A 13,472-nucleotide genomic window follows, 5' to 3' on the forward strand; every position below is an offset into this window, starting at 1 on the left:
TAGACACAGGAGTAAAGACCAGGATAACCAGTTACCCCATTTGTCCTCCAAAGCTTCTTCCCAGTAAGACAGAAGAGCCAAGACAAATATTTAGGCTGAGCCGTTACTGCCACCTAGTGGACAGAATTAGGATGACACCTCTGGCCACAAGCTCAGATTCAGCCAAGTTAGGAGCACATTTTCCTGTACATCCTTCCATATCAGAGCAAGAAGGAAGCGTCTATAATCTCCCTGCTAAGATTATCCAGCCTCCACTTGACCTCCAGGGAGGAGAACTCAAGACTTGTCCTGGTTTTATTTTTGTTCAGCCATTTTTTAGTTGTATCTGACTCTTTCTTGGCAAAGATCGTGGTTTGTCATTTCCTTCTCCAGCTCATTGACAGATAAGGAAACGGGGGCAAATAGAGTGAAGTGACTTGTCCACAGTCACACAGCTAGGACTCATCCATAAAGATGAGTCTTCCTGATTCTAAGCCCAGGACTCTATCTAGTGTCCCTCCTACCATCCTAAACCCATTCCAGTTTTGGACAGTTCTCTGACATTAAGCCTAATACAACTTTTTTGCAGTCTTGTATTAATCAGAAATCTTGAACCCTTGGACTTCATCCCCCAGAAGTCCTTCAGTATTTCCCAGAATTCCTTTTAATTTCTCCACCACTTTACGTGGTCACATTTTGTATATAGTTGTGGGGAACTCTGCTTCTCTCTTCTCTCTTCTCTCCCAACCAGGGCTGGGTTAGCTAGCTTTTTACTTTAGTTATTATTAATAAACTTTTATAAAATGTAATGCTTAGTTATCGTATATTAATTTTAATCTTTACAATTTCCACTCATTAGCGCTTTGCTTTGGCATCCAGGGAACAAGACTAGTCTCTCTCTCCCCCTTGCTTAACTGCTGGTCTCACATGGTTTACCCTTCCACTGGATGGTCCAAAGAGCCTTAAAACATGACACTCATAAGTGAGTTCAAGACTTCAAATTTTATGCCATGGATTTTTCCCCCCTGACCTACCTTGGCTTTCACTTGCTAGCTCTTGTTCTACCCTACTATATTTTTGTAAAGGTTAGGAACTGGGTGAAGTGTGACCAGCATAGGCAGCAGATTCTCTAAAAAAGCCATGAGTTCGAGTGGATTCTAAGTTTGATATAAGACACCAATGTGATGTGGCCATCGAGAAAGTTAATGTAGAGGATGTTGACTTTAAATGATCATTCTATTGCAAATGGTAATAATATGGAAATAGGTTTGAACAATAGGTAAAACCCAGTGGAATTGCTGGTCAGCTCCAGGAGGGGTCAGGGAAGAAAGGAGGGAAAAAACATGAATCATGCAACCACAGAAAAATATTCCTAACTAATTAGTTGAATAAATAAATTTAAATTAAAAAAGAAAGTTAATGTAATCGTAATCTGCATTAATATCAATTAATCAACCTTTATCAAGTACCTATTATGTGCCAGGCACTGTGTTAAGAGAAGAAGAGTGCCTAGAGAGCTAAGGAATTTTCTCAAAGTCACGAAGGTCTTAAGGATGAAAAGTGAAATGTCAGAGAATGAGGAAGGCCTGGCTTTGAATAGTTCCTTACACATTTGATGGCTGTGTGACACTGGACAAGTCATTTTCTTTATGTATAAAATGACCTCTAAGTCCCTAATAGCTCTAAATCTATGATCCTTTGAAACCACATTCTCTCACTCCTACACCTACACTTTTCCATTATATCATGCTACTTTTCCAGTCTCAAAGCATTATACAAAAAAAGTTAGTCATTATTATTGTTTGTGTGTCCTGAAGTAGGAATGGAATTGTTCTGAAGCAAAATAGAACACGTCCTTTGAGATCCTTTTGGAAACTTCAAGGTAGTTCGATGTCAGCAAAGTCACAGGAGCATCTAGAGTTGGAAGGAAGCTCGGAGGTTATCTAGTCCAACATTTCCATTTCTAGATGAACAAAACAGGCCCGTGGGATCATAGAGCTGGAGCTAGAAAGGCCCTCAGAGGGCATCTAGCCAACATTTCCATTTCTAGATGAGCAAAAAGCCCATTGAGGTCCTGAGGATCATAGACTTGGAATTGGAAGGGACCTCAGGGGGCATCTATCCATTATCATAGCCAACATTTCCATTTATAGATGAAAAAAGAGCCCCAAGGAGATCCTTGGGATCATTGACTCAGACCTAGAAGGACCTCAGAGGTCAGAAGAGCCATGAAGGCTACAAAATGGGGTTTAAAGGACTTGCCCAAGGTCACACAGCTAGGAAGTGTCTGAGGTCAGATTTGAACCCAGGACCTCCTGTCTCTAGGCCTGGCTCTCTATCCACTGAGCCACCCAACTGCCACCCCGAGGCTGTTTTTAAAGTCAAGTTTTTCTGTCTCCAAATCTAGTACCTTAACCACTTCACCCTTCTCAAAGATATTGGACTATATGGTCAGGAAGACTTCCATTCAAATCCTGCCACAAATGCTTACTATCTGGTCCTGGGCAAGTCTAAGCCTGTTTCCTAATCAATAAAATGGGGGGAAATAATAGCACGTCCCTCACCTGGTTAATATGAGGCTCAAGCGAGATCATGTAACTGGAACAATTTGCAGACTTTAAAATGGCACATGAAGGTATGTTATTCTTATCACTAACACCCACACCTCCTCTCTTTTTAGTCGTTGCCAGAGATAACTAGCCCTGCCTCACTTGCTTCTTCTCATTTTCCTTACAAGTTGGAGAAAAGGAGCCTGTTCGAAGACAGGAGCAGGGCTGGCCATTATGCAAACTCAGACGAGGAGGAAGAGGATGGCTATGACTCACCAGACATCAAAAGGAGAGGAGCTTCCGTGGATGATTTTCTGAAAGGTTCTGAGCTTGGCAAGCAGGTAATGAGCCATCCATGCAGGTGGCAATGGCTAGTTCTTAATGATTTCTACATGGAAGCAAAGACCTGGCCACTCCCAAGGTGGTTAGATTCACTAGTCATCCCCAAAGGGTCATTTTTTCTTAATTACTCTTTAGAATTGACCGTTCATGAACCTAAACCAGGGGTTCTTCACCCTTTTTATGTCATGGACTCTTCTGCTCTAATAAAGCCTATAGATCCTTCTCAGAATAATGTTTTTAAATATAACACCATAATTATAAATATAAATAAATATTATAAATAAAACATCAATGGACATTTCTTAAGTATCCACTATGAACCAGGCACTGTGCCAAGTTCTGGAGGTACAAAGAAAGGCAAAAGACAGTCCCTGATCTCGAGGAACTCACATTCTGATGGATTACAAATTAAATGGCTTACACGGTATTGCAAAAGGACAGCTAAATAGTGCAGTAGAGTGCCAGCCCTGGGGTTAGGAAGGCCAGTTATACAAATTAAGCTGGAGCTACAGGAGATTGAAAACTGGATTAGGAGTTAAGACTCATCTTCCTGGATTCAAATCTGGCCTCAGACACTGACTAGCTGGGTGAGTCATTTCACCTCTGCCTACTTCAGTTTCCCCATCTGTAAAGTGAGCTGGAGAAGGTAATGGCAGTATCTTTGCCAAGAAAACCCCAAAAGACAAAGAGTCAGATGTGACCAAAAAAAGAAACAACAACAACTGAACAACCAGCATTATAAGGGAAAATAATTAGATTAAAAAATAAAAATTGCAAAGGAAAATAAATAGATTAAAAATAATTAGGTTGAATAATTAGAAAAGAATATTAGGAATGGAAAAAGAAGTCCACAAACCAAAGTTTAGGAACTCCTGATGTAAAGTAAGGGTGTGTGGATAGAAGCAGGAAGACCTGCCTCTGACATGGACTCTGAACAAGACTTTTAAGTCCTCAGTGCCCCAAGGAACAAAGATTGTAAAGTCATTTCCAGAAATATCCAATGAGCTCTCCCTTATATAGTACAATCTTATTTTATTTGACTAATACATTCCAAAGCCCTTTGGGGAAGTTGAAGGCATGCATAATGGTGAACCCCATTATTTAATAACTCTTTCTTATGTGAACATATGCACATTACCACTTTTATTAAACTTGTCAGAGCTCCCAGCATCACTATTCTTGTACTTGGGGACCATTATTAATAACTAAATAGCATTAATGAAACAAAAAGAAGCACCTCTTTGATTCGGACACGACTTGTAACAAGCCAGAAGTCTGGGCAAAGACCAATGGGGGGTCTAGCGCTCCTCGCCAGACAATGTAAATGACTCACACTAATGCTTGTCAGAGTGAGAATGAGTGTAATTGGGTGAACTGCTGTGAGACTTTACACAGCTTCGGGAAATGGTGCAGATTTAGCACATAATTAAAATATTTTATTTTACATATTTCTCTGCCTTTATTGTTTTTTGATTGCCAATCGTGTATAACCCAATTTATGTGTGTTGAGTTCACGTACGATGAGATCCTGCTGTAATCATTATGATTAAATTATTAAAACCTACTAACAGTGACTGTTTCTGACAGCAAAGGCTTGCCATTGTCATTTCCTTCTGAAAGAAGGGAAATTCATTTGTTTAACTCTTCTCTGGAGCCAGGATTGGTCATTATAATTATAAAGTATCAGTTTCTTTTGGTAGTCATCATGATAGCCATTGTTAACGTTTACTTTAAATTTGGGGAAGGTCTTTCTTTGGTACCTGGGAAGCTGCTCTGTCCTTCTCCTCCCCTGACTCCTGCTCTGTGCACATAGTGACCAGGGCTACACTGGACATAGGATACAGGGCATCACCACCAAGCATGAAGCTTCTACCATTTGCCCACTTTGTACATGAAGGATGTGTCTAGTGATTCCTCCAATGGGATGGTTCTTTCTAAACAGGACTATCGATGATTTCCAAAGAAAGAACTCTCTGTTCATTTCATATCCAAGATCTAGGTTCTCCTCTTCAGAATTCAGGTGTTTATCTGGGAAAGAGGGGAAGGGAACAAGCAATTATTAAGTGTGTACTATGTGCCAGGCACTATGCTGAGCACTAGGCTTATTCATTTGATCTGAGCTCTATGAATTATCCAATAAAAAAAACCAAAAGGGTATGCAAGGTAGCTCTTCTTGCACACCAGAAAAAGTATTCTTAAATGTCCAGGAAAATGTATTACAAAATCAGTATGGTATAGTAGAGCCAGGGAAAAATGACTGGATCTAGAGTTGAGAGATCTTGGTTTCAATCCTGATTTTGACACTTGTATCTTTGTGCTCTCCTTCTCTCCAAGATTCATTTCCTCATCTATAAAATGGTGGTGGCAGAAAAAACAACTGCCTGGTCACATGGGTGGATGGGGATATAATTAGGGATATTGACTCAAAATGAGCACCCTAGAGCAAATATCAATAATATGGAAATAGGTCTTGATCAATGACACATGCAAAACCCAGTAGAACTGTGCATCGGCTATGAGAGGGGGTGGAAGGAGAGGAAGGATAGAACATGAACACTATAACCATGGGAAAATGTTCTTAATTAATTAATTAATTAAAGACTTTAATTAAAAAATTTATAAAAGTCATTATTACAAAAATGTTTTTAATTGAAAAAAATAAAATAAAAGGGTGGTGGTCCAACTGAATCTTGGGACCTGAACTCTAGAACCAGAGAGGAGAGATCACTTAATCTAATACTCTCTTTTATAGATGAGGAAACTGAGATCCAGAAAGATTGTGACTTACCCTAAGTCCCATAGGTTGTAAACATCAGAGGCAGGATTTGAATCCATGGCCTTCAACTTCAGTGGCTGTTTTCTCTCCACTGATGATCTCAAAGTGACTATTCAGTTCTAAAACCCAAAAGATTTATGTTTTTGGAGAAACCCCAGCATGCTGAATTCGAGTAAAGAAGTTCTATGGTTTAAAGCTAAGGTCACATTTTCAGTAAGTATCCTATTTCTCTCAACTTTGGTCCTGTAGTCACACTATGGTCATGGAGAGGAGTACCACACAGAGAGCAGCCGGGGCTCTGACCTGTCTGACATTATGGAAGAGGATGAGGAGGAACTTTATTCTGAAATGCAGCTGGAGGATGGGGGCAGGAGGCGGTCCAGTGGAACCCCCCACAACACTCTGAAGGTCAGTGGCGAGGAGCAGCGCCGAGGCTGGACCTCTCTCTCATTGGACCATCTCTCTTTCTCTTTTTGCCCCTTTGCTCAGTTTGACCACCCTGGTTCTAGATGGTCCCACAAACTGCATAGGTAAATGCTCCATCTCGAGGCAACTCCTTTCTTTCTACTGGATTGACATCTGGAATAGCATGGATATCTCTGCTTTGATTCATCAGTAATTCCTTTTTGGGTCATGGGAGGGCCAAGGGGAGAGCCAATTCAATCCAACTCAGCAGGTATTTCTCAGTCACCTCTGGGTGGCCAACTAGAGATGCAGTGAGGTGTAACACATAATTTCTGTCTTCTGTGAGCTTTCTTTGTAGCTGGAGAAGTAAGGTGGAGAGACTTAGTCACACCATCCTTCACTGGCTTCTTACTGCCTTTCATGGACAATTCAAACTTCTTCCCTTGGAACTCAAAGCTTTCTACCACCCTTCTAGCCTTTTCTTGTATTGTCCACATACTCTACAGTCTATATTCTCTGTCTAAGCACATGCTGTATTTTTCCAGCCTTGTGTATCCTCTCTTGTGCCCGGTTGTCCTACCCCTTCTTTGTCTCCTAGATTCCTCCCCATCCTAAAAGCTGGCCTCACATTCCACCATGAAGCCCTTCCTTGATGCCATACCCCTCTCCAGGGAATGATGAGCTTTCCTACTTGGTGGTCACAGGGCATTTTGTTGTATACTCCCATAAAGCACTTCAGTGAACTTGGAATGTAATAAGGGTAGGGATGGGAACTGGATCTGTGATTTCATGAATATAGGGAGCTCTCAGATGAAGAAACTCCTCCTAGCAATGCAGTTCAGTATATATATATATATATATAGTGTGTGTGTGTGTGTGTGTGTGTGTGTGTGTGTGTGTGTGTGTGTATGAAGAAAGGAAGGGAAGGGAATTAAGAAGAAAGGGTTTCACAAACATCTCATTTGATCCTCACAATAATCATCGGAAGTAGGTGCTATTATTATCTTATTTTGTAATTGAGGAAACTGAGGCAGACAGATTAAATGACTTGCCATGGGGCACTCAAATAAAAAGTATCTAGGGCTAGATCTGAATAGTATTTTTTCCATTGTGCCACCTAAATGTCCTTATATGGAGCTTAATTATATTTGTATGTTGGGTGGTTATTCATAAAAAGCAGGACAAACTAAATAAGTACTTTTCAAGATTTTAAGAAATAGCAGTGTTTGGAGAAAGCAAAGAAGAGTCAGCTGGGCTAGTCCAATTAAGTTCCTAGGGGAAGATGAGACTTGAAAGGGAAGTAGAGGAAGGAAGGTGAAGGATGCTCCAGGTCCTAGAGAGTTCTACATGAACTGAAGACTTGGGGAAGGAATGAATGTGGCAAAGATTCTCTCTGGGAAATCATAGGACCAAAGGATCATGAATCTAGATTTGGAGGCAAAACTCAGATGTCTTCCAGCCCAACTCCCTTATTTTCCAGAGGAGGAAACTAAGACTCAGTAAGATTATGCCTTGTTTAAGGTCAAACAGACAATACAAAACCCAGGTTTTCTGACTCCGAAGCATTTAGGATTTAGAGCTGGTAGGGACCTCAGATGTTATCTACTGATCCTGTCATTTTCCTATATGAGGAAACTTTCTATATGAGGCCCAGAGAGGCTAAAAAACTTTTCTAAGTTTGAAAGAGCAACAAATATCTTGAGGATTGAACCCAAGTCCCCTCACTTCTCGCCCTAAACTCTCTTCTCCTACATGCTGCTATATATCATTGCAATAGAAGAGAAAAAGACCAAATAGGTCATGAAAACTGAGGAGAAAGTCCCAAAGGTGACGCAGTATCAATGGAACTATTTGAACCAGGGAGTCATTTGTTTGCGGGGGGAGGAGAATAAAGATGTAATGGATAAAGAGCTGGCCTAGGACCTAAGAGGATCTGGCTTTAAGTCTTGTCTCTGATTCATGCTGGCTATGGAACTCTTGCTGAGTTCTTCTGAGTATCTCAGGTAACTCTTTAAGACCAAAAATTGAAGAGTAAGTACTAATCAACATTGACAGATGGAGTTCCCTCTGTATCCTAAGGAATGTTCCTATACTAGAGAAATCATAGATCCATAAAAAAGAAAAATAATCTCAGCATAGGGAGATGGCCCTTTATCCCTCCCTTACTCACTCTACCCGCCTCAGAATAGATAGGCCTACTCTCTTTCCTTGGAGCTTCCCTGCCTCTATTCCAATAGTTTAAGAATGCGTCAGTTCTGGGGGAGACTTTGGGGAATCTTTGTCCAATTTATGGAAACCTCTCCATTGCCCCCAGCATAGCCCACTAAATTCTCCCATTTCCTCAGTGACAATCTATGAGCCAGAGTAGAGCACTGGTTCATGTGGTTTGAATGGAAGCCACCAATCCATCATCCAATATGGTGGCCAAATCAGTGATGCCTTTCAGAGAGAAGACCTGAAACAAAGTGCCATGACCAGATCTTGAAAACATTCCCCCTAAAGCTCATGCAAATTGATATCCCCAGCACTGCTACTTCCACAGATTATTATGCCCCCTGACCTTTAAGTGTAACAATGCCAAGTCCTGGCTTCAGTGGGATCTTATCTCCTGCTGGTGGTTCCTGTTGCTCCAGACTGTCAGAACTAGAAGAGACTTCAGAGGTTAATTCAGTCACAATTAAACTCAGTGAGTACCTACTTACTGGGCACCAGGCACCCTGTTTCCAGTTGGGGATATCAAGACTAAAATGAAATCATCCCTTCCCCCAAGGAGTTTAAATTCTACCAGGAATTCCCTTTCCAATTTCTATGACAAAAGATCCATAGGAGCAAAAATCTAATATCTTTATACCTTGCTTTGATCTTCCTTTATTTGGCCAGTGTTGGCACAGTCTCTTATTACTAAATCCCACAAAAGTTAAAGGTACAAAGCAGTGGAAAATGAGGATTCTCCAGTTATGGACAATGGAGAAATCATAAATTTTACACCAAGCATGGTCCTAATCATTGAAATCAAAGGCCAAAGTTTACATCTCACAGAAAATTTTATAGTTCCCCTTTGTTAGGGGACTTCCAGAAGAGGCTGGATAACAAAGGACAAAAATTGGAACCAGCAGGGCAGCTGGGTAGCTCAGTGGAGTGAGAGTCAGGCCTAGAGACAGGAGGTCCTAGGTTCAAACCCGGCCTCAGCCACTTCCCAGCTGTGTGACCCTGGGCAAGTCACTTGACCCCCGTTGCCCACCCTTACCAATCTTCCACCTATGAGACAATACACCGAAGTACAAGGGTTTAAAAAAAAATTGGAACCAGGGTAATTGGGTTCAATGCCCAACTCTACAACTTATTACCCATGTTACTATGGGGCAAGTCATTGAACTTTCTTTAGGTCTCAGCATCTTCATCTGTAAGATAAGAGAGATGGGTAAACAGCCTCTGAGCTACCTTTCCAGCCCTAAATCCTCAAGCCATGTGGTTCAACAATTTAATTCAGCAGCATTTACCAAGTATCGACTATGAGCCAGGCAGTGTGCTAGACCCTGGGGATATAAGGACAAAGACCCAGCAGCTCATGCTCTCAGAGATTTTATGCTCTATTAAAGGGATGATAATATACTACATTGAGTTCCTGTTCAGACTTGGGCTAGTCTAAATGAACTTTAAAGTCCCTGCCAGGTCTGAAATACAATGACTCTTCCATGATCCCAAATCCTGCAGTGCACTTTTCCTTGTTGACTGACCCAAGCAATCTGTACTTCTATGCCTGGTGCACTAAAGCTCTTTCGATGAGAGCCTTTGGCAAACCAACCATGTCCTCAGTTTTTCTCTGCTCTTCTGCAAATGGAACCTGGTGATGTTTTTTCACACTTCTCTTGATAGCCTTCTGCCCAGTTATTCCATATGCATCTTCTATAGTCCAATCCAGTTAAATAATGCTACTTCCCCACCCAACAGGGTCTCTCAAGAGTGGTAAAATGCACCCATTTCTAAGGACTCCTAGGTGAAAAAAAGAATGTTCACAAACCACCCTCTGGGGAAAATACTGTGGAATTCCCCATGAGAGAAAGCCAATGGAATCTTTACTTGTTCCTCTCCTAAATTATTCTCAGGTCCCACACACAAAGGTTCCCATCCCCACCATCCTGGTATCTCCAGTACGTGGAGGTACTTTGCATGTTTAACAGGCAAATTCATTCTCATTTACTGTCTGAGAAACAGCTACATGGAATGTTCTCTCCAGCTGCTCCTCTCCGAGTGTGCATCCCTTCTCTCCACCCGGTATGTATTCTGTTCCTCGGGGGTGGCTGGTGTCTAGGAACAAGATTTGGTTGAGGGCTTGACGTCAGATCCAAGTCCTCAGGCTTCTTGGTTGGGTGAAGTTTTCAGCTGGGGGATAAAAACTGCTGGTGTCATCCTGTCATCAGCAGGTGGGGGTCCCTCAGTACGGTGTGGGGTACCATCCTGCCAGTAAGAAATGGCACTAAATAAAGCTTGTCCCAACCAACAGGACTTATGGCCAGCGACCCAGGTAGGCTAGGGTGCAAGCCTCCTTCCATGGTGGGTTCCAAACACACCGTGGTCCAGAGAAAGGCAGAACAGAAAGTGTAACTCCTACACACTACTCTGTCAGCATGGAAAACACAGAGGAAGAATCTGTCTGAGGCACTGAATTTGGAAGTACCCTTAGCTCTGATTCCCGTAGAACCTAGGACCTCTCCCTCATCCAACCCCTCTCTCTATGGTATCCCTTTTGATTTTCTCTCTCTTTCTCTCTCTCTCTCTCTTAATGGCCTGCTTTGGCTCCTTCCTCTTCAAGCATCAGTATGCCTGCTCTCTGTTTGTACTGTGACCTCCTGCCTTCTCTCCAACACTCTCAACATGTCTTTATTTTCAGAGACTCATCCAGAGCCTGCCATTCCCCCTCCACTGAGTAAGCCGCATGCCTTCTGTTCGTCATCGCGTCTAAAACTAATTCTGTCTTTATTTTTCTTTCTTCCTTTCTCTTTTTGGCCTCATTTTCTGTTTTTCTCATTCACTTTTTCTCCTGCACCTATTCTTCTGTTTTGTTCTTTGTTTTGTTTAACATCCCATACTACTCAAGGAGTGCTGTGACAATAGGACCACCACCACCGATGCAACTTTTTGGGAACAGCCCGAATTTCCCCAACAGACCCACCACAGTAAAAAACTTTTCAGTATCCCAGAAGTAGCCGAAGAGGACGGAGACTATTCTGAGCTGCTGCACAAGCAAGGTTTAGGGTTGTCCTATAAGATGAAAGCCCCAGGGCCCAGAGGACCTAGGTACCCCAGGTGCTGCATTGAAGACAAAGCCCAACATGCCACCTGGTTCCCCACCAAGCACAGGCTGTCTGGGTTTGCCCACCACTCAGAGGACTCTGCCCCTGAAGATAAAGGTTGCAGATTTAGCCGGTCCCTCACCCGGAGCCCAGACAGCGGGCTTGACTGCGGGAGTGAGGAAGAGGAGTCTCGGTTTAGCTTCCGAAACGTTCACGGTCATATGCCCCCTCATGCCGGCCCCCCCTGTTGCCAAGGCCGGAGCCCCTGTTCATGCTGGAGAAGTCCAAGGCCCCTTCTAGCCCGTAGGAAAACCCTGACCCGGCAGACCAGCATTGAGGAAGACTTTGGAGAGCAGTTTGCCCCCAGTGAGGTCATCAGGAGCAGTGAGAGCCCACCTGGCCCCGAGAGAACTAGCCCCAGGAAGAGTCACTTCAGTGATCCCATGAAGTCAGAAGACCCTTGCTGTGGCTGGAAGGTCAAGATGAGTGACAGCAGGGCAGCTGTCCCACTTACAAAATCAACTCCCAGAGATGGAGAAGGTTCTTTGGTGTGTGAAGTAAAACCTCCCTTCTAACATCTGCTTGCCAAACCAATCCGTTTTCTTTCTTTCTTCTTTTGATTTCTTAGTGTCCATCTTTGGGAACTTCCCCCCCACTGGCTCTCCTTCATTCTTCATGCATTTTTCTTTAATTTCCTCAGCCTCATCATTTTGCAGGCTTCTTACCATGCTCAAGACCTCCTTACTTTGCTTATAATGATGATTTTCCCACAGAACCAATTACAATAATGGCTGCTTTTATTAAAGGACAACTGAATCTAAATTTTAATTAAGGGTTAGCTGAACTAGAATTATTGGAAAGTTTGGCTTTCTTGGTGCTTTCCCCCCACCCACCCACCTCCTCAATGCACCCATCACCGTTGTTTTGACTGCTGCTGACGACATCGTTGCAGATTGAAATATTTGGCTTTTATTCTTTGATTTCAAAAAAATTAAAGGGAAAAATTCATAAGAGACATTATATATTGCTTCTAGATTGCCTTATCCTTCCTACCATCCATTTGAGGATGAATTTTCTATCCCTTGTTATCCTTTGAACTCAATGCCCAAGATAACTCTCTAATCTATTCCGAGAAGCTGAGTTACTAACACTTGAAGAGTAGGTGTTCAATAATAATAATGACGACTAGCATTTGTAAAACACCTTAAAAATCTGCAAACACTATCTGAGCTGAGCCTCACAATAACCCTGTGTGGTGTATGTAGGTAGTCTGGATATTATTACCTCCATATGACAGATGAGTGAATTAAGGCTTAGAGAGATTAAGTTTTGTAGGATAATATTGCATAGGATCAGAGACCCAGAGGCGGAATGAACTTTGGAGGTCCTTGAACCCAAACCCTTCATTTTATGCATAAGGATAAAGAGATGCAGAGAGCTGAAATATTTTGACTAGGGTCACACAGTGGTTGTCAGAGATGGTATTTATTTACACGTAGGTCCTCCTGAAAACAAGTCCAGCATTCTACCCACTATATCGAATTCGTTCCCATCCATCTCCAACTGGTTCCCTCTTTTCAGATCACCCCCTCCTATATCTTGCATTTTGGAATGGAAATGAAGGTGAAACTTTGAACTGGTTAGTCTCAACCTTCCCTCAACCTCATTCATCCATTCCATCCCACCCTAATCCCAACCCTGAGTTGATGGAATTCATTATGTTTCTACAAATAGATGCTAAATATGAGATCATCACCAGTCCAAGAAGTCAAAAGTCTCAAGGTCTTGACTAACTCTACATTCAGGATTATTTGCCCACAGCTTAGGAAGTATAATATTGAACATAGCCTCCCTTTGTTCATAATAAGCTCTTTTATTCAAATTGGTACCATGAAAAACATCAAACATCTTTTTCTTTTTCCTTGGAATAATTTTCAGCTTTTCATCTAAGTGAGCAATGAATTGATCTAGGAGTTCCCCTTAGTTTGTCATAAGTCACTGAATTTTATTTTTAAACAGTTCATCAGAAGAGCTAGCCTCAAGTATTCTGAACATGCAAAGGAAATTCCAGTCCATAGGTTATATATATATATATATATACATATATATATATATATATATATGTAT

At 42.0% G+C, this 13,472-nt stretch overlaps 1 protein-coding gene across 1 annotated transcript in view; it reads left to right on the forward strand.

Moving 5' to 3' along the window:
• The window catches only part of RIMBP2 (RIMS binding protein 2), a 137,021-nt gene that overhangs the window by 87,015 nt on the left and 36,534 nt on the right, over positions 1 to 13,472 (forward strand). Inside the window, exons 8-10 of the mRNA XM_044685395.1 lie at positions 2,717 to 2,869; positions 5,896 to 6,054; positions 11,150 to 11,893. Of these exons, the coding sequence (XP_044541330.1) occupies positions 2,717 to 2,869; positions 5,896 to 6,054; positions 11,150 to 11,893 (1,056 nt within the window). The remainder of the gene's footprint in view (positions 1 to 2,716; positions 2,870 to 5,895; positions 6,055 to 11,149; positions 11,894 to 13,472) is intronic.

Source organism: Gracilinanus agilis, chromosome 1, assembly GCF_016433145.1.
Source record: "Gracilinanus agilis isolate LMUSP501 chromosome 1, AgileGrace, whole genome shotgun sequence".
In the NCBI taxonomy this organism is placed as follows: domain Eukaryota; kingdom Metazoa; phylum Chordata; class Mammalia; order Didelphimorphia; family Didelphidae; genus Gracilinanus; species Gracilinanus agilis.